Here is a 26,904-nt window from a genome sequence, read left to right as displayed (position 1 = left end):
TAACTGTACAGTGGATACAGTACTCAAGGTGGTGTGACCAGAAAATGTACAATTTGAACTTGACATCCTTTGACTTGTACTCTACTTTTTTGGCTATATAGTTCAGCATGTATTTTGTTGATTGCTGCTCCAGTTTGGGCATATTGAGCGTCCAATCTACTAAGACCCCTAGATTTCTTTCAACTTGTTTCGAAGCCATCAAATTTACTTGGGTTAGTTCAATTTGGGGAGAGAAGCGTGTCCTCTTTAGTGAATACTTGGGAGGAACATAATCATTTAGTATATTAACCATCCCTGTTTGGACCTTTTAGGGTTCTCGCTTCATCTCTGACTGCTATCTTACTGTTACAGTACTGTTATGCTTTGCACCTGCAACCAGCCTTTTATCCTCTTTGCACCTCTGACCACCTTATTAGCATGTTTCTGCACATTCTTACATTTACTCCATTTAGAATTATATTGGGCTTCGTTTCAGCATCACTGTGTGAACTGAAAAAGTTTTTAAGTAGCTAGCCCAAGGACTATGAAATTTCTCTGATTCTGCTGGGAATCTAAGGACATAAAAACATAAGAAATAGGAGCAGGAGTAGGCCATGTGGCCTACTCCGTCATTCAATAAGATCATGGCTGATCTTCTACTTCAACTCCACATTCCCGCCCTATTGCCATATCTCTTGATTCCCCCAGTGTCCAAATATCCATCGATCTCAGTCTTGAATATACTCAACGACTGAGCATCCACAGCCCTCTTCTTAATCTAAGTAAGAAAGAACTTGTAATTTATATAGATATCCTAAAGCACTTCGCAGCCAATGAAGTATTTTGAAGTGTAGCCACTGTTGTAGTGTACCGAAAAACAACAGCCAAATTTTGTACAGCAAGGTCCCACAAATATCAATGAGATAAATGACAAGATAATCTGTTTTAGTGATGTCGGTTGAAGGATAAATTTCGGACGGGACATTGGAAGAATTCCCTTACTCTTCTTCAAATAGTGTATAGGGATCTTTTACATTCATCTGAGAGGGCAGACGGTTTAATGCCTCATCTGAAAGACGGATCTGAGGATCTAATCTAAAGATCAAAATGTATTAATACATTTTATTTACTTTTTAGATTGAATCACATCCTATAAAAAGAAATGAGGATATATTTTAAATTTGTCATGAAGGTAGTATTATTTTTTGAATAAGCAAATCTTTTCCCAAATCCATCTGTTTCTTCCTCCTTTAATTCTATCTTGGGGTCAGATGGAATGACAAATAAGAGAGCCTACTTGGGAAACTGGGCCACGATCCAGTTGGACAGAAACATGTAACTTCACACTTTTCAATCTTTCCACTTGCTATCAAGACAGGATCACTTTTTTAAGATTTGTAGTCCACTTCTAATTTTCAATAATACATATTTTTAAGTTGTCAAATTACTAGTCGAACTTTTAGAACTACAATGTTAACACTTCTGCCACAAATAATGCCAAATCAAGGTCCATTGAGAGATACTGCACTGGTGGTATTGCAGCACTTTCATTATTGAAAAATTACAATGTTTCCTTAAAGCTCTTACTACTTGTCTTTAAAACATATAAAATGTATGATGCAGTTGCACAGCCAGGTTTAATAAGTTATTAGTTGATAAAGTTGTAACTTTGACCAAGTCAATATAGTTGTAAAAGTAAGCAACAGGATGTGTTTGTAGAAATGATGAGACATCATTCTTGGCTTTAAATAGTGAGGCAGTCAATTTGTTTTGTGCAGAATTTGTGCTACCAATCATCGGGGCCTCCATGTGACTAAAATATTAGTGGAAATATAACGCCCTGTACTGTAACTGTAAAACTCTGAGGTATCAAAACCACTGCATTTCTAAAGAAAGAAAAATAATCTAGCATGTAAAACATTAATATGAAACTCATTCTAAACATAGGCTTGTCAGAAAGTGAGCAGGTCTGTTTGCTTAGTTTAATCTGCAGGCAGTTTTGAGAATGTAGTCAAAAATTGATTAAACTTTCCATTATTTAATTAAGACATTATTCAATTAAAGCAGGCCTGCTGTATGAAAAGAAAACAAACCTAGACTACTAGTTCTTAGTGGTTGCTTGCCTGAAAGTCAGAAAATAGCGTGACATTACAATCAGCATCACCTATTGTACACACTGCTGAAGCAGCCATGCAGTTGGTTGCTAGCAATGTTTACTGCCTTTTTTGGGATACATATTGCAATAGAAATTGCATGTTTTTCTTTGCAGCCATCAGTGCTAGTTGGAAGTGTAGAGGTCATTTCTGTACCAGTTAACTATTAACTAAATATTGAAAAAAATGCTATTAGTATTATTATTGAGCCAATAAAGTAACTTTAATTTGTATGATTCTTTCAGTTTGAGATATTTTTACACTTAAAATGGTCAATCTCTCTGGTTTTCTTGTGTGTATGTTTCTTGGTTTTTTAACTGTTCTCACAATCCCATTAAAAATATCCGGGCCCAGAATTTCCGCTAGGTTGCGCTGTTTTTTTCAGAGTAGTCCAGCCAAATCAGCGCTAAACATTGAGGAATTTCGAATTACGCCAGGCATAATCGAGTTTCCACGATCTTATGCTCTGGCTTTAAAAAAAAATGCTGAAACTAGCCCCACCTGCAAAACTGCCCCCCTCCCCAGCTTGAAACAACGAGGATGGTGAGTTTCCGCCGCTTGCGCAAACCTGCGGCCATTCGAGGAGGGTTTTAAAATTAAGCTAATTTTCTTAGGTGCAAAGGCACTAGTAGGCATTGTTTAAACATTTTTAAATAGTAAAAAAAATAGAAATTTACTAAGAAACTGACTAGTATACACCAATGAAAGTAGGAATTGCTTCAGTATAGTTTTTTGCAGTCATTTTCAGTGAGTTTATATCAGGTTACTCAAAGGCAGAGGACTGGACACCTATCACTAAAAATAAGCATTTTTAATAAAAACCCATTTTCATCTGTATTAATAAAACTATACCAGGTTACCACTCTTAAATACATCAAGGAATATTTTTGATTGCAAAAAAAATAAAGAAACGACTGCACTATGTTAAGCTGCCAAATTGCGCTGATTCATGGCAGATTTCAGTTTGTGATTTTATGTAAATACATTTTAGTGGAAATTCACCATAACCTGGCGTAAAATGCGTCAGTGCAATTTTTGTGAGCAGATTGCGCCCAGATTCCGATTGCGCCCAAAACGGAAACTCCTCTGCTTCAAAAATTTACCCACTTTTCCTGTAAAAAATGCTAACTGCCCACCGTGGCAAAGCATTCCATGCTGTAACAACTCCGTGCATCAAAAAATTTCTCCTAAACTCTCTGTGACAAATAGATGACCCCTCATCACACTTTCCAACCAGAGGGAATAGTCATTCCCTATTTGTCCTATCAAAACTCTTTGTAATTTTAAAAACCTCTATAAAATCTCATCTTGCCTTTTTCTGCTCCAGTGGAAATAGGCCCAGAAACACAAAAAGATACAATGGGGGGAAAATTGGATAAGGGTCCGTTCTGGGCGATGGTAGCTACCACCCTGCACCCAACGGACCCTTCGCAGGCAGCACGTGAATTTCGTGCTGCCTGCTACTTACCCTGAAATCTCCGTGCAGCAAGCGCAGCCCTCGCTACTGAGAGGCTGCATGGAGAATGAGGAAGTTGGAGATGGGGCGTGGACAGCGCACGTCATCAGCTGCCTGCACTACTTAAAGGTGCGGGCACATTTCCAATGGCAGATACACAGCCAAGGAGGAGAAGGGAGAATGGCATCACAAGTAGCTGCACCAGCAAGAGAGCGGGCACCAAGATTCTCTGATGATGCTCTGGAGGCCCTGGTGAAGGTGTGGACCAGAGGAGGGCAGCCGTGTAACCGCAGGGTGGTGGAGACCGTCTAGACTACAGCTGCGTAGGCATTGGCAGGCCGTGGCACAGGAGGTGAATGCGAGGAGCATTGCACCACGCACATGGGTGCAGTGCCGCAAGAAATTTAATAATTTGACACGAGTGGTCAAGGTGAGTGAATGCAAGTGTCAAGTGGCACATCCTACCAACTGCACCAATACTCCATGCACGATACCTCCCATCACCCACCCACCCACCAATAAACACTACCATCCATACGCAATGCTGCATCTCACATGCACATAGTACCACACTTGCAGGCCACACAACCACTGCTCAAGTCACACAAACTGGCAGCTATTTGACCATGACAGGCACATCACCCACACACCTTGCACGACACTCACTGACATACTGTCCTCTGTCTTGCAGGAGAAGGTGGCGTATAACACCCGCCAGCAGGAGGGACCTGAGGCTGGACGGGCACGTCTACACGTCCTTGCCCCCCTAGAGGAGACGGTGCTGCGGATTGTTGGGCAGGCCTTCGCTGCAGCCGTTACAACGTGCCGTGCTGGAGGTCCTGGTCAAGGGGGGTCTCTGCATATCAAATGATCCTTCTCCTTTTCCACATCTCCCTCCTCCCATAATCGTTTCTGACTCACGTGCTGCACACGCTGCCAGCACGCATCTCTTACTTGCTCCTCTCCCCACTCCACAACTCAACCTGTTTCCCTTTGTCATTGCAGATACCTAAGAACACTTGGCGGCACCCGAGGAGGAGGAGGAGGAGGAGGACACTGAAACCACACCGTCACTCGATCTGACACTTGCTTCCACCAGCTCAGAGACTGAAACTGCGCGTCCTTTAGAGGTTAGGTTAGAGGAGGGATCCGCATGTGGGGAGACACCGAGCACAAGTGCGCAGGAGCCGGGGCGGAGGGAACGGATACCACAGGAGCCAACTCGCCAGAGGGCGAGGTCGCTCACTAGTTCTGCTGTAGAGGAGTCAGATGAGGACTTCGATGGGCCAGGCTACAGAAGATGGCTGATGGGCGTACACCAACAAATGCTTGGGGCACTGGAAAGCCTGCGCATAATGAGAAGGGGCATGGAGGAGTCCAGCTCCAACTTGGTGCAGGGCTTTGTGCAGAGCTTGGAGCCCATCCTTTCCAACATGGAACGGGTGGTTACCTCCATCAGCGCACCTGTGGAACCCACCATGATGCAACGTCTGATGACTGATGTCACAGCATCCATTGCAGCACAAATATCTGCCATCCAAGGTCTGACCGCTGCATTGGAAGCTCAGACTGCTGCTATCGTGGCTCTGGGTACCACTGTGGAATGGGGCTTCCAGAGTATCACAGCACTCCAGCAATCCAGCCGATCACCAGGAGTGCTGAGGCACTGCCTCGGGAGAGTGGCAGCGACGCCATGGCAGTCAGACCTGCTGTCCTCTCTCAGGACGACAGCATTCCTGCTCCCACCCCTGCCACTCCACCAGTGCCCCTGTTGTTGCCTGTTGGCCAGTCAGGCCAGACTACTGCAGCCCATGCTGAGATGGTGCAGTCTGAAGCCAGGCCTTCCAGGCCCAGAGCTGCTCGAGGTCGTCCTCCAAGGCTATCTGGACGTTCCTCCATTGAAAGCCAGCAGCCTCCCACCACCCATGCTCCAGCCACTGGGGAAGCACCTTGTAGGAGCACTGGGATAGTAAAGGCACACGGACAACAGGCACTAATGGAATGCACAAGGGTGAATAGTTCTGTTATGTTTGCATATTTTCATTTATTAATCCATAAATGAAAGTTTGATTTTGCATTTGGTGGTGGTTTTTATTCATGCAATGAGCTGAGAGGAACACCAATGTGTAATCTGATGGAGGGCGATTTGATTATCTTGTGGGAGGGGAAAAGTGGGGAGTGTAGGACTGTTGGTGAGTTGGGGGATGTAGTTCCAATTATTGATAGCAGGGCACGGATCAGGCGAGCACGCACAGCCCTTGCAGACAAGGCATGTGGTTCCTGCTGCAACCTTGCGTCTTCCTCCACCTCCTCTTCGGGCTCCACCCCATCCTCCTGCTCCTCCTCAGCGTCTTCCTGCTCCTCCACCTCTTCCTGCTCCTCCACCTCTTCCTCCTTAGCCTCCTCCTTAGCCTCCTCCTCCACCTCTGGCTCAGGATCTTCTGCAGTCATTGGTGGCAAAGGCTGGTCCCTCATGAGGTTGTGCAGCATGCAGCAGACTGCCACGAATCTGCCCACCCGCTCAGGGGAGTACTGCAGGGCTCCTCCAGACAGGTCTAGGCAGCGGAAGCGTTGTTTGAGGAGGCCTATGGTGTGCTCCACGATGTTGCGTGTGGCAGCATGGCTCTCGTTATAGGCCTCCTGACCGGTGTTATGAGCCACGTCGTGAGGGGATAGCCCTTGTCGCCCAGCAGCCAGCCTTTGACTTTCCGAGTTGGATGAAAGATAGCTGGCACATTGGACTGCCGCATGACGAAGCCGTCGTGACTGCTCCCAGGGTAGCGGGCATTGACCTTCAAGATGTGATGCGTGTGGTCGCACACCAGCTGTATGTTGAGGGAGTGGAAGCCCTTTCCGTTGATGAAGACAGCCGAGTTGATGTGCGGGGCACGTAGGGCAATATGTGTGCAGTCCATGGCACCCTGCACCATGAGGAAGCCAGCAATGCGGGCGAACCCCCGTGCTCACTCGTTCTGATTGCCCCTGTCGAGAGGGAAGGTGATGAACCTCTTCCTCATGTGGTACAATGCATCTGTGACCTCCCTTATGCAGCAGTGCACTGCATACTGCGAGATGTTGCACGTGTTGCCAGCAGAAGCCTGAAATGCTCCTGAGCCGTAGAAATTCAGTGCCACAGTGATCTTTAGAGCCACAGGCAATGCTGTCCTCGCCCTGCTCTGAGGCTGCAGACGTGGCCGCACCAGTTGACAGATCTCAGTGACGGCTTCCTTGGTGAACCTCAGGCGTCGGATGCAATCTTCCTCGGTCATGTTGAGGTAAGAGAATTGATCCCTGAAGGCCCTCATTGGGTAGGGCCTCCTGCGCCTCCTCATCCTCCGTCTCCTCGAAGCTTGACCTGCTGGCCTCTCTGCATACTCCCAGTCATCCGACCTGTAAGGCAATACCTGCCAAAGCACTCTCAAAAGTAGTGTAGGAACTCTCAATAAGAATAGGCAGCTTTAAAAAACACTTCCTACTCCTCCAGCAGCCAGAAGCAATAATCCAGCAACTAACCCGCAACACCTGCATGGCCCTTTAAATAGAGTTGGTGTGGGGTCCTTCAGGCACTGTAAGAAACGTTTAGATGGTCGGGGATAAGACTGTGCATTGAGTTGAGCGTTAAGGTCCAAAATTGTGTGTCTCACTTTAAATCAGCGTTGCACACTAATTGCAGCCATTTTCTCCCTACTTTACATGCATCCAGCTTTCGGGATTAGCGCATGCGTTAACTCCTATACTTAATGCTAAAGGGATCAAGGGATATGGGGAAAAAGCGGGAACAGAGTACTGAGTTAGACGATCAGCCATGATCATTTTGAATGGCGGAGCAGGCCCGAAGGGCCGAATGGTCTACTCTTGCTCCTATTTTCTGTGTTTCTGTGTTTCTATGTTTATACCAAGACGGCGTCTGGTGCACGTCACGCAGGAAACGTGTGTGCGCATCCAAGATGCCATCTTGGATGTCGGAGGGGCCGTGTAGCGCCGAAACAACGGGCGCTACACGACCCAATTTAGCGCCCTATATTTTACACATTCACACAAAAATGTTAACAGTAAATACAATTTGACAGATCTGAAGTGCTCACCTGTGATTATTAAGCCCAAGTTTCTCTGCATGATTGAACTCTTCACAGAGACTCACTTGGTTTTCCCTGGATAGAAATATGCACAGCCAGAAACGGATACACTCTTGCCAAAAACCTGCTTCTAGTGATAGCATAATATATGATTGCATTATAATTTAGTTGTCACTAATACACTTCACTTATTTAAGCTTTGACTTCCAGCTTTATTCCCTCCACTTCTGTCAATATAATTCTTGCTTTCATTTTACTCCCCGTCTCTGAGTCTGTTCTTTTTTGCCACTCTTATAAATGCTGCTGTTGGTTTGTTTTTATTTCACCTTTGTGCTGCTCACTCCCTGGGTATATTTGATCAATTCCCATACCATCTCCATGAATTTGTCGTCTTCACTGTTTCCTGCAGAGATGGCATAATATTATTCCTCTATCCTACCTAACTACTCAAAGACCTACATGAAGCAAAACCAAAAAATGTCGACCTTTTTTAAATTTGCATGATAATCAGATATATTATCTGGCATATAAATAAGATATAAACAAGCTAAATGGCGGTTTACTAAAAAAAATTAAATTCAGAGTGAGTTGTTAACTATAATGCTCAACCCTTTTATATTTATGTAAATTAACAATTTCCATTTTGTATACTTCTGTTCAATCAACTGGTTAGCAACATACTGCTGCACTTGTTTACTTAACAGGAGATATTGTGAGCATCAAAGCTGAATCTTAATTGGGATTCAGATTAACCATGTGAATGATTCAGTTATTCACTTGTTTCATCTGATGAGTAAAAACTCCCTGTTAGTGATAATCATAGTGTTGGTCATTCATTAATCACTTAACTCCCTCTCTCTCTCATGCTGCATGGAAACATGAACAGAATTCTTAGCAGTCTGTTGTTAGGCTTGCATTTAGTTAATTTCACTGCCATATCTCCCTTCCAAATACATTTTTACCAAATATAAAAATGCACATATTTTAATCTCAAAATATTCTTCCAAATAAACACTTTCGTATTAATGTTTTAAAGAGATTTTTTTCTAGTAACTTATCCTACACAAGAATTTAATGTTGTCATTGTAACTGTTGTAATAATATGAATTTTGAACCAATCTGGCAGGTTTAAAGTAAATTGATGGTATTAATTTTGAGTTTGCAACTATAGCTTGTTTGCATGCTGGCACACAGTAATGGATAATTGTCCTCATTTTTGTATGACATGTACACCACTTTTATAAGCAAAATTCATACATTGATTGTAGATCATATATTATGTGGTCTGTGGAAGAACTGGGCTTAATGGGCCAAATTGCTTCTTATTATTGAATGTATTTTTCTATTTGCTCTTGTACCTTAGTTATATTGGCTCCAGTGAGAAGTTGTCAGATTTCCTCCGCCCCTTCCCCTCCCCCCCCCCCCCCCCCCCCCCCCCCCAGATCAGCAAGCTGTCTGTGAGTGTGGTTTTGCAGATAAAGCCCAGCTATCAAAATGGTTTGGCTTCTTGCTGAGGACACGGGTGGGCATCGCAATCACACTGCCTGCACAAAACCAAAATCGCTGCCATGAAGTCACGAGAAAAGTACAAAAACTTGTTAACCGATTGGACATTTACTGTGCACTGTAAAGTACAAGAATATCCCCTTTAATACCACATGCCACTCTAGAACATTTTATACATTATTGAAGAGGAAAGAGAATGAAAACAAAATTTTAGCTTTGCTTTTTAAAAATTTTAGCTTTGCTTTGTAAAAAATGCTATGTGCTGCTCAGAGTTAATGTTTAAGCTAATGTTGAAAGAAAGGAGCTAAAAATTCTGTAGTCAGTACTTGAAACAGGCCGATGACCTTGCGTACAAGAAGACAATACCCTGTGTAGAACCTTTCCAGCCCCACTGTCAACAATGTATGACAATATAGGCGTTACTTAATACTATATGAAGTCATGTTTCCTGTGCATAGTACATCTGATCCTACACTTTCCTCTAGACCAAATGGCTTAATTGTTTCCTCGGACTGCAGGAATGTTTTATTTCCATCAATTAAAGTTACAGTAAGTGAAATTTCAAACTAATAACTAGGTGTATTCACTGCAAAGTTAATCCTAGCAGCTGTACACTCCTTACAGGGCCCATTAGCCAGAGATCCTACTGGGAATTTAAACAAGCTTGACTAGTGCCAATCCCTAGTATTGCCAATCCCCAGTATTGCCAGTCTCTGCAGGCCCCATTTGCTATGTGTCTGAATTTAACACTTTCTTAGTCACCTTGTCTTTCTGTAATTGTATTAAATTCTAGATTGCGTGTTAAAATTCTTTACCTTTTTTGGCTGTGCCACCTTTTCATTTTATCTACATTTTCTCTTGCCCTCTGCTCCTTTTTAAGTGTATTGTTGCTTCTCCATTTATTTTTCCATCATTTATTTTCTCTTTTATTTGACTTAATTTCTATTTTGTTGTCAACCACATTCTATTGGCATTGTCGCTAACTGTTTGTCACCTCTATACAAAATCATCCAGTTGTCTTCTCTACCTCCTGACTGCCCCCAAGATCATCTAGCTGTATCTCCTCAATCTTTTGTCTTGGACTAGCTCAGCAACACAAATGTGGGCATTGATAGCACAGCAATTGCTGCTGCTCTCACTGTTGCTACAGTGTTAATTACATAATCTTTAAATATATAACATAATAAACTACATACATCGAGCTAAGTTTTCAAGCTAAACATTGAAGTCGTGGGGGGAGCACTGTGAATGTTTGAAATATACAGCCAATTGATCAACATCTGAGAGCAAAAAATGTTTAACAGTTTGCTTGACACAAAATGTTACCATATCTTTCTCTTTCAGATGCTGTTTGACTTGCTGTGCATTTCTACCATTTACTATTTTTATTTCTTTATTTAAGTTATCTGAAATAATAAATGCAGGGGTAGGTGGATGGGTAGGAGCTTGTTATTGGTGCTTCACAAGTCTCCGAAAACAGTTCAATGAAGATTTTCATTTAAAAAAAAATGCTACAAGTATTTTGCACACCTCAAATAATTTTTTTTCTAAAGTCCCAACATAAAATATAATACATGTTGCATGATATTCCAAGACTCCTGTGGACGTCCCTCAATAAAGATTTAAAATATCTTTAAATATCAGGTTCTGAATGAGGCATAGATTCATCACGATAATGCCAGGGATAGGAGAACATCCGGCCGCTGTTTTCTACAGTACGCAGAAGGCCCTGATGTTGGCTGGCATAAGTGCTACCACAAGGCCTGCAGCAGCACCCGTGTTTCCTCCCCTGATCCCGGATGCCCGCTTATTCACAATGGCATCCCTGCACTAGGGGATAGCAAGGACATGTTATTGAGCTGAACCCAGAAATTCATCTAGGTCCAGCAGTCCTCCAATCGAACAGATTTTGGTAATTTGGGGAGGCCAGGAGCCAATATAGGTCAGCGAGCACAGGGGTGATGGATAAGCTGGATTTGATGTGGTTTAGGGTACAGGCAGCAGAGTTTTGGATGAGCTAAAGTTCATGGAGCGTGGAGGGTGGGAAGCTGGCCGAGAGCATTGGAATAATTGAGTCTGGAGGTAACAAAGGCAGTGGGTGAGGATATCGGCAGTAGATGGGCTGGGGCAAAGGAGGAAGCAGGCAGGTAATGTTACGGAGGTGGGAGTAGGCAATCTTTCTGATGGAGAGGATAAAATAAAATTTATGACTCTTATAATTTCATAAATCCAGGATGTGGAATTTGAAATTGAAAAAATAATTTTTGATTGCTGTGCAAAATTTAATATTACTGTTGTAATCGTTCTACCAATATTACTTTTTTCATAATCAGCTCAAGAATCCTCATGCCAAAGCATTAATACCATGAATGGTGATTGGCTAATTTTTTCTCATTTACCCATATCAAATTCATATATCTCAAACTTACTTGCAGCAAAAATGTGTGCACCCACCATTTTATCTTGGGTTTGGTATCTTAGGTCACCACTGCCCTTAACTTCTATGCTAAGGAATTGTTCAGGCTAGTGCTGGGGACTTCTGTAACATAATTCAAACAGCTGTGCACAGATACAACGAGCAAGTCACAGATGCATTGTTTTCCAGAGCTAGCAATTTCATCGCCTTCCCCACGGACAGCCGGCACCATGGCACCAACATGACGGAGCACTGCAGTTTTACCAAGTGTCAGGATTGTCCAAGTTATAGATGGCACTCATATGTTTCATTTGTCAATGATCAGATGTATGTCAACAGGAAAGGATACCATTCTGCCTGTGTATAGCTTGTTGGCAACCAGCAGTAAGTGATTGCTCACTTCCCTGGCAGCTGCCACGTTGCCTTTATTTTAAGAAGTTGTATCATTCCAACACTGTAATCCAGAAAGGCAAGTCTCTGGGTGGCTCAAGGGAGATCAAGGTTATCCTATACTGCATTGGTTGATGATATCAGTACATTTTCCCGAGGCCCCAACTGATTGAAGAAGATACAAAGAACCATTCATCCACCCAAATCAGCAATGAACATGCCATTGGCATGATGAAGGCTTGTTTCAGGTGCCTGGATTGATCTGGGGGTGCCCTACAGTATTATCTGGCAAGGATCATGGTGGTGTGCTATTTTGGACACAACTTCACCTTACAAAGAGGCCTCCTCATGGAGGACACAGGCCTCTATCAGGAGCAAGGGCATCAGCAAGAGGAGCATCGGGCTGAAGAAGCAAAGCACAACCCACTGGCAGCTGCAACAGACATTCATGCCAGTCTGATTCAGAAGACCTTCTCTTGTCAACCACATCTAGCTCCTGCATGAACATTCCTGTCTACATCTTCCCCCTCCCCATCACAAATGTGCCATCATTTACAGATCCATCTCCGTGCGTATGAACTCACACAGCTTCCATTCATGCCACCTCATCAAAGCCACTTCCAAACCTTGCCAAGAACAATGTCAGTATGCATACTAACTTTAATGCTACCATATTTTTAATCAAAACCCATATTGGCTGAGTGCATATGTCTACTTCTAACCACTTTTCTTCACATGGTGTCAGTGTCTGATATGTAAGCTCTTGAACCTAATCTACTTCTTCTAGTTGCTGCTTGGGTGGCAGGCGCATGGGAGGTGTCTGGCTGTTGGTTTCCTATATCAGTCTCTTGGAACTGAGGTAGCATTAGTCTATTGGCAGCCAAATTGCAAGATGGATCTGCTGCAGGCTGCACCTCATGCAGTTGCATAGGCACCCTTTGAACCACATATGCAGGCATTGGATAATGCTGGCTCGAGGGCTGATATCCTGCTTGAAAGACAGCAGCTTTCTTGCCATGACACTAATCCTGGGCACTGCCTCTGCATGGCCTCTGATCTGCAGGAAAGCATACTAATTGTACCAATGAGATCAGTGAAATCCTGTGACATGATTGTCTGTAACACAGCCCTAATTGCTTTTGAAAATGACTTATGCTAACCAGGACGAAAGAGACAGTCCTCTCAAATCTGGCATCCCAACCCTGTATGGCAGTAGTCTGATCATCGATGGAGGGAAATGTAGACTGCTGTTAGGGCCTGTTGTGGAGCCTGCCGCATGCCTCAGGGGGACTGGAGTGCTGAAAAGCCAATCAAGAGGGCACAATAAGACACCTCCACTTGCTCTACCATCCAAAACGCACCATCTGACACCGTTCCCAGTGTCTGCACATATGTTTGATGCTCTATAAACATCTTTTAAAAGCAGGGCCCATGAGATCTGCATCCTCAGGTTCTTCAGTAAATGGGAAACGTCTCCTGATACTTCAGTCGGCAATATTTTGCTCCTCATTTTCCACCCCAGATATTCCTGGTTACTTGTGCTGTGTATCTCATTTGGTGCACTCCTCTCTGGCTCTTCCAGGTGGATAGCTCTCGAATAGTTCTGGGGAGTGAGAGAGTACAGAGTCTCTGTCCTGTATTTCCATCCATGGTGTTGATTTGGCTGCTCCAGTTAAGTTTCTGGTCAATGGTTGTTGTTGTAGTGGAAGGAGTCACAGGCTGATTAACAGTCTGACAGGCCGCAACATAAACGCTCCTTCCACGGCTGTATCCCTGCTGAATGTTAACGCAGAAATCAGAGCTGGAGCTTCAGTCTCCACTAACCCAGAATGTCTGGGGTAGGGTTCTAACCCTTCATCTTCTGACTCAAAGATAGAAATGCTACCACTAAGTGAAAGATCCGCTCCTCTGGTCAGTGGTGACCTCCAAGATTTTGATGGTGGGGGACTCGGTGGTGGTGGTGCCATTGAAGGTCAGGGGGAGATAACTGGGCTTTCTCTTGCTGTAGCTGGTCATTACTTGGCATTTATGTGGCATGAATATTACCTGCCACTTGTCGACCCAAACCTGGATGTAATCCAGGTCCTGCTGTAGGCTGGGATGATCTGCTTCATTTTTCAAGGAGTGATAAATGGAGTTGAACACTGAAATTGTTAGCGAATAGCCCCACTCCTGAACTTATGATGGAGGGAAGATCAATGATGAAGCAGTTGAAGATGCTTGGGTTGAGAACAGTTCTCTAAGGAACTGTTCTCAACCCAAGCATGTCTTGGTGCTATGATGACTGGCCTCTGACAACTGCAACCATTCCCCTTTGTGTCAAGTATGACTCTAGCCACTGGAGGGTTTTCTCATTGACATACTCAGTTAAATGCTGTTTTGATGTCAAGAGCACCTCCTCTCACTTCTCCTCTGGCATTCAGCTCTTGTGTCTAGGTCTGGATCAAGACTGTGATGAGGTCTGGAGCCAAGTGTTTCTGACGGAACCTGAACTGAGCATTGACAAGCACGTATTGTTTGATGGCAGTATTTATTACTCCTTCTGTAATAAGATATATGTACACAAATGCTAAAAGAATTAGAAATGAGATGACAGAACTGGAGACTCATGCCAGCAGGAACCACAATGTAGTAGGAATATTGGAAAAATGGGTAAATCCAGAGGATGGAAATGAATATAACATTCAGAGGTATACAGTGTTCTGAAAAGACAGAGTGGGCAATGAAGGAGGTAGTGTAGCTCTATGTGCCAGGGACACCTGGAAAAGAACAAAGTTGATCCTGTGAGTGGTGGGGGGGGGAAGCTACAAAATGAACTACTGTAGTTCGACATCTCTAATTCCAAATAAAATACAAGCTAACATCAGGGGAATGCTACATAAGAACCTGTTTATGTTTGTAGCACAGAAGGAGGCCATTCGGCCCATCTTGTTTGTGCTGACTCTTTGGTAGAGCAATTCAACTATTCTCATTGCCTCGCTTTCTCCCCACAGCCCTGTTTCTTCCTCTGCTTCAAATATTTATAGAATTTTCCCTTAAAAGATGCAATAGTCTCTGCTTCAACCACTTTCTGTGGTAAAGCATTCCATGCTCCAATGGCTCAACTCTTGGTTCAAACTGCAGTTTAAATCATTCCAGGGAGGACGATTTGCTGTGGGAAGAGATAAGAAGGTAGATGAGAACAGGAATGTTATTTTAATGAGAGACTTCGATCAACCAAATACAAACTGTTTTAGAATCAAAGTTGGTAAATGTGTTGCTGACTGCTTCATGATCCAGTGCATCAAGGAAGCCACGAGAGGCAGTGCTTATCTTGACCTATTGCTCATTAATGACCCAAACAATGTACAGGAAATGGAAGTCGTGGCATCCCTATTGGAGCATGGCAGCACAATTAGGTGGTTGGCTAAAGGACAGAAAACAGAAAGTAATGATTAACAGATTTTTTTCAGACCGGAGGGATGTAAACAGTGGTGTACCCCAGGACTCTATGTTAAGACCATTTTTTAAATTATTCATTCTCGGGATGTGGGCGTTACTGGCAAGGCCAGCATTTATTTTGCACATCCTTAGTTGTCCTGAGAAGGCGGTGATGGGCCTTCCCTATAAACCGCTGCAGATGTAGTGGTTTGACACAACTGACCGGCTTGCTAGGCCACAGTTAAGAGTCAACCATGTTGGTGTGGGACTCGAGTCATATATAGGCCAGACTGGGTAAGGACAGAAGATTTCCTTCCCTAAAGCACATTAACGTCCTTGGGTTTTTACGACAATCTGACAGCTTCATGGTCACTTTTGCTGTACAATGTATGTATCTATAGACTAGAGGGATGTAAACAGTAGTATTCCCATGGCTCTGTATTTAGGACCCCTAGTCTAATATATCTATTTATATCCAATTAAACATCATATATCCATACATGCTTCCTGTTTAGAAAACATTACTTCCTGTTGTCACTCTTTTCGGCACACTTTCGTGTCAACTTTTTCCATTCTAAATTCTTATGTCCACATTTATAATGGGAATGGCCTATGTAAACTCTTTACTTTGTAATTGCACCATCTGGCCACCTAGGTGGCAGTGTACTATCTCTTCCCCATATATCGCTCAAAATGTTTAAGGGTGATCAGAGTGGCAACGAGAGACCTAGAAACAAGAATAGCAGCATAACAGTAAAAATTCTTTCAGTGCTATAACAGTAAGAGGGCAGTCTTGGAAGAAGTGAAAACAATAAAAGATGCACACAGAATTAAAACTGAAAATGGTCTCAAAACAGTAAATATTCAGAATGATTACTTCCACAGGATTCTAAGTATTCACAAGGGAAGACATAGACAACTTGTCCTCTTCAAATAGCGATACCGTAAATAAAATCAGTGACTTTGCTATAAATCATAGCAAGCTATGTCACGCTAAAAGGGATCAAAACAAATAATTAACTAGGGATGGATGGTATATATCCCAGAGAGCTATGAGACACTAGGGAGGAGATTTATGAAAAACTGATTATTATGAGGGAGGCACTGAATACTGGAGAGGTATCACTAGATTGGAAGCAGGCTAGCATGCTACCTATATTTTAAAAACAGGTGACAAAACAATATAGGCAACTACAAACCCATTAATCTTCTAATCCATGTAAAATTGGGGTGGGAGGGGAGAGGGTGGACTATAGGATCTTTCCAGATGGATGAATTAAGATGGGAGGAATGGCCTTCACTTGTAATTATCTTGTAGAATACGTAAGATATTAATCAGTATAGAATAAGGTGAATCCAAAATAGTACTAGAGGGTACATCAAGAACAAAGAGACACAGGCTAAAACTGGATAATTTCAGATTTCAGTAGAACTTCTTCATTCAAAGAGTGATCAACATTGGGAATGGCATTCCATGTAGGGTGGCAGAGGCAAAACTTTAGATTCATTCAAGACATATTGAGATGGTGTGATGAGGAAGTGTAAATTTATTTTTAATTCTGGATGGATGAGCTAAGGTGGGCCAATGGTCAGCCTCATCTGTATTGATCTTGTGATCTGCAAGTTAGGGTAATCTGCCTGCGAAGCACTGTTGTCCACTGCTACATTGCTGAAAGAGATACCCTCCAAGATACTACACAGATGGATCCTCCCTCAGAGGTATAACTATGGCACAGTTATTCATGGACGGCGGAATATAAACAGTCAAGAAGAAAGGTATATTACTCAATTTCAGGTGTAGCAGTTGCCATTCTTAGGGTGTGAACTGATTTCTGTAATTTGTTCATTTTTTTTTATTTGTTCATGGGATGTGGGTGTCGCTGGCAAGGCCAGCATTTATTGCCCATCCCTAATTGCCCTTGAGAAGGTGGTGGTGAGCCGCCTTCTTGAACCGCTGCAGTCCGTGTGGTGAAGGTTCTCCCACAGTGCTGTTAGGTAGGGAGTTCCAGGATTTTGACCCAGCGACGATGAAGGAATGGCGATATATTTTCAAGGCGGGATGGTGTGTGACTTGGAGGGGAACGTGCAGGTGGTGTTGTTCCCATGTGCCTGCTGCCCTTGTCCTTCTAGGTGGTAGAGGTCATGGGTTTGGGAGGTGCTGTCGAAGAAGCCTTGGCGAGTTGCTGCATTGCATCCTGTGGATGGTACACACTGCAGCCACGGTGCGCTGGTGGTGAAGGGAGTGAATGTTTAGGGTGATGGATGGGGTGCCAATCAAGCGGGCTACTTTGTCCTGGATGGTGTCAAGCTTCTTGAGTGTTGTTGGAGCTGCATTCATCCAGGCAAGTGGAGAGTATTCCATCACACTCCTGACGTGTGCCTTGTAGATGGTGGAAAGGCTTTGGGGAGTCAGGAGGTGAGTCACTCGCCACAGAATTCTCAGCCTCTGACCTGCTCTTGTATCCACAGTATTTATATGGCTGGCCCAGTTAAGTTTCTGGTCAGTGGTGAATTAAGGTGAGTTATGCTGGGGAATGGAACATTCGTTCATCCCTTCCTCTCAGGTGCTATGAATGCACTCCCTAGGAACTGGATTTTGCACCCCTACAGTTAGAGATACCAGGATTGGATTTGTACTCAAATTCCGGAGGCTGAAAGGATAATTCACTGTTCTGACTCACTGCTGCACTCAGTCCTTCATTTAGGTTGTTTAATTCTAATTTTATGTCCCTTGTCGCTGCCTTACAACAGTATACAAACTTGTTTATTTTGAAAGTTTTTTTTCTACTCCTTTTCTAATAACTATGCCATAGATTTAATTATAGGGTATCAGGAACAATAATAAGTTGTAAATATGGCTTTTAATAGGCTGCTCATACAATCGTTTCATTTTGCAGGAAATTGCTCGCCATCTACGGCCTCGCAGTTTGCGTGCCCTCTTTGGAAAAAACAAAGTTCAGAATGCGGTTCATTGCACTGACCTCCCTGAAGATGGAGTTCTGGAGGTAAGCAAGAAAAGGCAGTTAACAAATGAAGTCTTTGAACGAGCAATATGACATCTATGGTTAGTGTAGGTGTAATCAATATTAATCTTCCCTTATAATTTAATCAATCTTGCATTGGAGTATGCTTTAGGTGAAGGGTCAGTATTTTTAGTTTTAACCCAAATGAATGTAAGCAGTGACACTTTACTGGACTATAACATAGCTGATGACATGTATATTGCAATACCTTTACAAGGTACAGTATTTTCTCTTAAGAGTCTATAATTTTGAAAAGTTTGTTACCTCAAAGATTGGCAGATATGATCGGTAGGAATATATAAAATTCATTTTGCTTAGTTGGGTAAAATTTATGAATGTTTACTAAACAATGTATTGAATAGAACTGATATGTAAAAGCATGACAGATGATCAGCAGCAATGGGACATGATTTATAATCCCTTGTAACTCATGAGCAGCAAAGCTGAAAAGGATGTATTTCGTATCCTATAGGAAACATAGGAACATAGGAACAGGAGTAGGCCATTCAGCCCCTCGTGCCTGCTCCGCCATTTGACAAGATCATGGCTGATCTGTGATCTAACTCCATATACCCGCCTTTGGCCCATATCCCTTAATACCTTTGGTTGCCAAAAAGCTATCTATCTCAGATTTAAATTTAGCAATTGAGATAGTATCAATTGCCATTTGCGGAAGAGAGTTCCAAACTTCTCCCACCCTTTGTGTGTAAAAATGTTTTCTAATCTCGCTCCTGAAAGGTCTGGCTCTAATTTTTAGACTGTGCCCCCTACTCCTAGAATCCCCAACCAGTGGAAATAGTTTCTCTCTATCCACCCTATCCGTTGCCCTTAATATCAGATCACCCCTTAACCTTCGAAACTCTAGAGAATACAACCCCAATTTGTGTACTCTCTCCTCCTAACCTAACCCTTGAAATCGGGGTATCATTCCAGTAAACCTACGCTGCACTCCCTCCAAGGCCAATATGTCCTTCCGAAGGTGCGGTGTCCAGAACTGCTCACAGTACTCCAGGTGCGGTCTAACCAGGGTTTTGTATAGCTGCAGCATAACTTCTGCCCCCTTGTACTCTAGTCCTCTAGATATAAAGGGCAGCATTCCATTAGCCTTTTTGATTATTTTCTGCACCTGTTCATGACACTTTAATGATCTATGTACGTGAACCCCTAAGTCCCTTTGGATATCCACTGTTTTTAACTTTTTACCATTTAGAAAGTACCCTGTTCTATCCTTTTTTGATCCAAAGTGGATGACCTCACATTTGTCTACATTGAATTCCATTTGCCACAGTTCTGCCCATTCACCTAATCTATCAATATCGCTTTGTAATTTTATGTTTCCATCTACACTGCTTACAATGCCACCAATCTTTGTGTCATCGGCAAACTTAGATATGAGACTTTCTATGCCTTCATCTAAGTCGTTAATAAATATTGTGAATAATTGAGGCCCCAAGACAAATCCCTGCGGGACTCCACTAGTCACATCCTGCCAATGTGAGTACCTACCCATTATCCCTACTCTCTGTCGCCTTTCGCTCAGCCAACCTCCTAACCAAGTCTGTACTTTTCCCTCGATTCCATGGGCTTCTATCTTTGCTAACAGTCTCTTATGTGGGACCTTATCAAATGCCTTCTGGAAGTCCATATAAATAACATCCATTGATATTCCCCTGTCCACTACTTTAGTCACCTCTTCAAAAAATTCAATCAGGTTTGTCAGGCACGACCTACCTTTCACAAATCCATGCTGGCTCTCTCTGATTAACTGAAAATTCTCGTGGTGTTCAGTCACCCTATCCTTAATTATAGGCCTCATCATGTATACCACATGTAAGGTAAAAAACTAAAATGATGACAATGGTTGGAAGTAATATGAACTAAATTGATGTGAGGACAGTTCTCCATTATATTATTTCAATAAAATAAAACAAAATGAAATGTTTTTTAGGACCGTTCCTCACTGTTCCCAAACCTAACTAATCCCCAGAACCAAACGTGTTGTCTTGGACCCCACACTTGCGTTGCTTCCAGTGCAAGCAGTCCGATTAGGCAATATATTCCTCTCCCTGGCATCATGCAGTCAAGATGCACAGTGACTCCTTAAACTACATATGGGAATGTACACTTATTAAAATCATAAAATATATGTGCATGTAAAAAAAAGTATGAGTCACAAGCAGGGCTGTCCCTGTGTATGATTTTTGGAGGTTGGGCTCGAGGAGACACTAACTCTGTGACAGCCACCCTCATGGAGTGTAGACAGTGAAGGCAAGTCTTTTCAGACATCATGTGGGTGTGGCTAGGTCTGAAGACTCAGTTCTTGGGACGATGTTGAGTGGGTGCCAGACACACAATCGCACCTACCTTTTGTTTCCTCTGCAGTAACTCTTCCTCTAAATCTGTCACTGCTATTGAGATGCCCATTGAAATTCACATGCTGAACACGGTTTGCTGCTAATGAAGAAACAGCTCTGTGAGAAAAGCTATCTACAAAAGGAGTCATGTGATACAAAAATGCAACTGCAACAAGCACCTGTAGCAAGTAATGCGCCAAAGATAATGCACATAAAGTTACTTGAAACGCAGACAAAAAAGAACCGGTGTGAAGACTAACTTAAATGCAGCAAATTCACGATCACCATTGATTTTAAAGGGGGTGGAGCTATGATAATTACCTTCTAGTTGTTTTTGGCGAGGGGTAACAGCGGGGGGTTGCAAAAGAACCCAAGAAATTATGGCGTGACCTATGAGGTAGGAGTTCTATACTTTGTTTTTGGAAATTATATATGGAGTGCTTTATACTAATTGTCCTCCCCCTTTAGATTACATTTCTTTAATATACTAAACCTCTCTACTGTCTTTGGAAGCAATACAAAGCATATACACATGGGTATATTGTATATGAAACGAAAAGCCAACATGAATCGGAGCGCAGTTTGGAGGTTTGCTAGTGCTGTTGGGGAGGGTTTAAACTAGCTTGGCAGGGAGATGGGAACCTGTGTGTAGATCCAGATGGGACAGAATCACAACTAGAGATGGAAGGCAGAAAATTAGTAAGTGAGTTTGGAAGGCAGAGGAAACAATGGTTAGAAAATAAACTGCAGAGGAATTTGGCAGTGCTTAAAGGTATATACCTCAATGCAAAGAGTATAGTGAATAAGGCAGATGAGCTGAGGGCACAGATAGACACGTGGCAGTATGATATCTTAGCTATTACAGAAACATGGCTTAAAGAGGGGCAGGACTGGCAGCTCAATATTCTTGGTTACAGGGTTTTCAGATGAGATAGAGAGGGGGATAAAAAAGGAGTGGGGGGTGGCAATTTTGGTTAAAGAAACAATTACAGCTGTGAGGAGGGATGATATATTAAAAGGATCATCGAATGAGGCCATATGGGTTGAGCTAAGGAACAAAAAAGGGGGCAGTCACAGTAGTGGGAGTGTACTATAGATTCCCCAAACAGTCAGAGGGAGATAGAAGAGCAAATATGTAGGCAAATTTCTGAGAAGTGCAAAAACAATTGGGCAATGATAGTAGGGGATTTCAACTACCCTAATATTAACAATCAGTGTGAAGAGCATAGAGGGCACAAAATTCTTAAATTGCATTCAGGAGGACTTTTTTAGCTAGTACGTAGCAAACCCAACAAGAGAAGGGGCAGTTCTGGATTTAGTTTTAGGAAATTAAGCTGGGCAGGTGGAAGGAGTAGCAGTGGGAGAGCATTTTGGTGGGAGTGATCATAATTCAGTTAGTTTTAGAATAGTTATGGAAAAGGACAAAGATAGAACAGGAGTTAAAGTTCTCAATTGGGGAAAGGCCAATTTTACTAATCTGAGAAGTGATTTAGCAAAAATGGACTGGTAACAGCTACTTGAAGATAAACAATGTCAGAACAATGGGAGGTGTTCAAGGGGTAGATTCAAGCAGTTCAGAGAAAACATGTTCCCACAAAGGAAAAAGGTGGGACTGCCAATTCTAGAGCCCCCTGGATGTCAAGGAGCATTTAGGGTAAGATAAGGCAGAAAAGGAAAGCTTATGTCAGACACCAAGAACTCAATACTGCAGAAAGCCTAGAGGAGTATAGAAAGTGCAAGGGTGAAATTAAAAAGGAAATTAGGAAAGCAAAGAGAGGGCATGAAAAAATATTGGCAAGTAAAATCAAGGAAAACCCAAAGATGTTTTATAAATACGTGAAGAGCAGGAGGATAACTAAGGAAAGGGTAAGGCCTATTGGAGACCAAAAAGGTGGAGGCGGAAGATGTTTGTCTGGTTCTTAACGAATACTTTGCGTCTGTCTTCACAAAGGAGAGGGATGATACAGGGATTGAAGTTAAGGAGGAGGAGTGTGAAATATTGGATGGGATAAACATAGTGAGAGAGGAAGTATTAAGGGGAGTAGCGTCTTTGAAAGTAGATACATCACCAGGGCCGGATGAAATGTATCCCAGGCTGTTAAAAGAAGCAAGGGAGGAAATAGCGGAGGCTCTGACCATCATTTTCCAATCCTCACTGGATACAGGCGTGGTGCCGGAGGATTGGAGGACTGCTAACATCGTACCGTTGTTTAAAAAGGGAGCGAGGGATAGACTGAGTAATTACAGGCCAGTCAATCTAACATCGGTGGTGGGCAAATTATTGGAATCAATTCTGAGGGACAGGATAAACCGTCACTTAGAAAGGCACGGAGTAATCAAGGACAGTCAACATGGATTTGCTAAGGTCGTGTCTGACTAACTTGATTTAATTTTTTGAGGAGGTAACAAGGAGGGTCGATGAGGGTAGTGCATTTGATGTAGTCTACATGGATTTTAGCAAGGCTTTTGACAAGGTCCCACATGACAGGCAGGTCAAAAAAGTACAAGCCCATGGGATCCAAGGGAATGTGGCTAGTTGGATCCAAAATTGGCTCAGTGGCAGGAAGCAAAGGGTAATGGTTGACGGGTGTTTTTGCAACTGGAAGGCTGTTTCTAGTGGGGTTCTGCAAGGCTCAGGACTAGGTCCCTTGTTTTTTGTGGTATATATTAATGATTTGGACTTGAATGTGGGGGGCATGATCAAGAAGTTTGCAGATGATACAAAAATTGGCCATGTGTTTGATAGTGAGGAGCAAAGTTGTAGACTGCAGGAAGATATCAATAGACTGGTCAGGTGAACAGAAAAGTGGCAAATGGAATTCAATCCAGAGAAGTTTGAGGTAATGAATTTGTGGAGGGCAAACAAGGCAAGGAGTACACAACAAATTGGAGGATACTGAGAGGTGTAGAGGAACAAAGGGACCTTGGAGTGCATGTTCACAGATCCCTGAAGGTAGCAGAACAGGTAGGTAAGATGGTTAAAAAGGCCTTTATTAGCCGAGGCATAGAATATAAGAGCAGGGAGGTTATACTAGAACTGTATAAAACATTGGTTAGGCCACAGCTTGAGTACTGCATACAGTTCTAGTCACCACATTACAGGAAAGATATGGTTGCACTAGAGAGGATACACAGGAGATTTACGAGGATGTTGCCAGGACTGGAGAATTTTAGCTATGAGAAAAGATTGGATAGGCTGGGGTTGTTTTCTTTGGAACAAAGGAGGCTAAGGGGAGATTTAAATGAGGTCAGAGACCGGAGCGGGGATATAAACAGCGTGGAGAAAGCCAGAGTTCAGTTACTACCAGTCAGAGCTCACCCACCATGTTCTGAGAAAAATCCAAGTGTGGCGTCACAGGGAAACATGTAAGTGATTGGTTAGTGAGTATTTGACTCGTTTAACTTTCAAAACAAGTGTAACTTAGTAATTGTAAGGTTTTAGTAGGAGTAGAAGGTTTACTAGCCGTTGTAAAGCTTATTGGGAGTAGTAGGGTTTATAAATTATAAATTTAATTAAGAATAATAATAAATTAATTAACACATAATAAAGATGGCAGGACAGGTGATGTGTAGCGACTGCAGAATGTGGGAGCTCCTGGACACCAGTGTGATCTAGAGCAAACACGTCCACAGTAAGTGTCTGCGGCTTGAGGAGCTTCGACTCTGGGTCATTGAGCTGGAGGCCGAGCTGCAGACACTGCGACACACCGGGGAGTGGGAAAAATAACTGGACATTCGGTTCCAGGAGGCAGTCACACCCCTTAGGATAAGGTTGTCTAAATTGGTCAGTGGTCAGGGGCAGGAGGTGTGACTGCGAGCGAGGCAGGTAAGGGGATCGAGAAGATGGAAGTAGTGGAGCCTCAGCCTTTGCAATTGTCCAACAGGTTTGAGGTGCTTGCAGCCTGTTTGGATGAAAGCGGGGGCTGCAGGGTGGATGAGCAGACTGACCGTGGCACCATGGTACAGGAAGCCATTCAAGCGGGGGGAGTTAGTAGGAATGTAGTAGTAGTAGGGGACAGTATAGTCAGGGGGGTAGACACAGTTCTCTGCAGCTGAGAACGAGACTCCAGAAGGCTGTGTTGCCTGCCCGGTGCCAGGGTTCGGGACATCTGCTCTGGGCTGGAGAGGAACTTGCAGTGGGAGGGGGCGGATCCATTTGTTGTGGTCCATGTAGGTACCAACGACATAGGTAGGACGAGGGAAGAGGTTCTGCTCAGGCAGTATGAGCAGCTAGGGGCTAAATTAAAAAGCAGAACCTCAAAGGTAATAATCGCTGGATTATTACCTGAGCCACGAGCAAATTGGCATGGGGAAATAAGATTAGAGAGTTAAATTCATGGCTCAAAGATTGGTGTGGGAGAAATGGGTTTTGATTCATGGGGCACTGGCATTAGTACTGGGGAAAGTGGGAGCTGTACCATTGGGAAGGACTTCATCTGAAATGTGCTGGGGCCAGTGTTCTGGCGAATCGTATATCTACGGCGGTAGAGAAGGCTTTAAACTAAATAATGGGGGCGAGGGATCAAGTAGGGGAGGTGTGATAAATTAAAGAAAGAAGACGAGGCAAGAGAGCAAGGTAGTCATAAGGGAAATGATAATCAGAGAATGGCAGGAAGGGACAGAGCATGCAAACTTAAGAGTGCGCTAGCAGATAATGAAGCAGTCCGAGCCCGCATGCAGCAAGACCTGGACAACATCCAGGCTTGGGCTCATAAGTGGCAAGTAACATTCGTGCCAGGCAATGACCATCTCCAACAAGAGAGAGTTTAACCACCTCCCCTTGACATTCAATGGCATTACCATCGCCGAATCCCCCACCATCAACATCCTGGGGGTCACCATTGACCAGAAACTTAACTGGACCAGCCATATAAATACTGTGGCTACAAGAGCAGGTCAGAGGCCAGGTATTCTGCGGCAAGTGACTCACCTCCTGACTCCCCAAAGCCTTTCCACCATCTACAAGGCACAAGTCAGGAGTGTGATGGAATACTCTCCACTTGCCTGGATGAGTGCAGCTCCAACAACACTCGAGAAGCTCGGCACCATCCAGGACAAAGCAGCCCGCTTGATTGGCACCCCATACACCACCCTAAACATTCACTCCCTTCACCACCGGCGCACTGTGGCTGCAGTGTGCACCATCCACAGGATGCACTGCAGCAACTCGCCAAGGCTTCTTCGACAGCACCTCCCAAACCCACGACCTCTACCACTTAGAAGGACAAGAGCAGCAGGCACATGAGAACAACACCACCTGCATGTTCCCCTCCAAGTCACACACCATCCAGACTTGGAAATATATCGCCGTTCCTTCATCGTAGCTGAGTCAAAATCCTGGCACTCCCTTTCTAACGGCACTGTGGGAGAACCATCACCACACGGACTGCAGCGGTTCAAGAGGATGCTCACCACCACCTTCTCAAGGGCAATTAGGGATGAGCAATAAATGCTGGCCTTGCCAGCGACGCCCACATCCCATGAATGAATAAAAGAAAAAGATAAGGCTAGAGGTTGCAAAAGTAGTAAACAGACTGCATTAAAGGCTTTGTATCTGAACACGCGTAGCATTCATAACAAAATGGATGAATTGCTAGCTCAAATAGAAATAAATATGTACGATCTGATAGCCATTACAGAGACATGGCTGCAAGATGACAAAGGCTGGAACCTGAATATTCAAGGGTACTTGACATTTCAGAAGGACAGGAAGCTAGGAAAAGGTGGAGGGGTAGCTCTGTTAATTAAGAATGACATGAGTATAATAGAGAGAAATTACCTTAGTTCTAAAGACCAAGACGTAGAATCAGTTTGGGTAGAGATAAGAAATAGTAAAGGCGAGAAGTCACTTGTGGTATTAGTTTATAGGCCCCCTAACAGTAACCATACTGTAGGACAGAGCATACAGGAAGAAATAATGGGGGCTTGTGAGAATGGTACAGCGATAATCATGGGTGATTTTAATCTACATATAGATTGCAAGAATCTGATTGGCAACGGTAGCCACGCATTCGTCTGGTCTATTCTCCTGTTCCTATACTCACTAGCACGTGGCACTGGTAGTAATCCTGAGATCACTACTTTGAGGTCCTGCTATAAGGGCATGAAGACAGAGCTGGCTAAAGTGAACT

At 43.4% G+C, this 26,904-nt stretch overlaps 1 protein-coding gene across 2 annotated transcripts in view; it reads left to right on the top strand.

Annotated features, from left to right (window-relative positions):
• nme7 (NME/NM23 family member 7) overlaps nt 1-26,904 on the top strand; it is a 215,414-nt gene that overhangs the window by 166,524 nt on the left and 21,986 nt on the right. For both annotated transcript variants that reach the window (XM_067992928.1, XM_067992927.1), the window contains exon 9: nt 18,294-18,401. In XM_067992928.1, coding sequence (XP_067849029.1) covers nt 18,294-18,401 — 108 coding nt within the window. The remainder of the gene's footprint in view (nt 1-18,293; nt 18,402-26,904) is intronic.

This window comes from Heptranchias perlo, chromosome 11, assembly GCF_035084215.1.
Source record: "Heptranchias perlo isolate sHepPer1 chromosome 11, sHepPer1.hap1, whole genome shotgun sequence".
Lineage (NCBI taxonomy): Eukaryota > Metazoa > Chordata > Chondrichthyes > Hexanchiformes > Hexanchidae > Heptranchias > Heptranchias perlo.
Note: the sequence above shows the minus strand (reverse complement) of the source record. Positions and strands in the feature narration are given on the sequence as shown.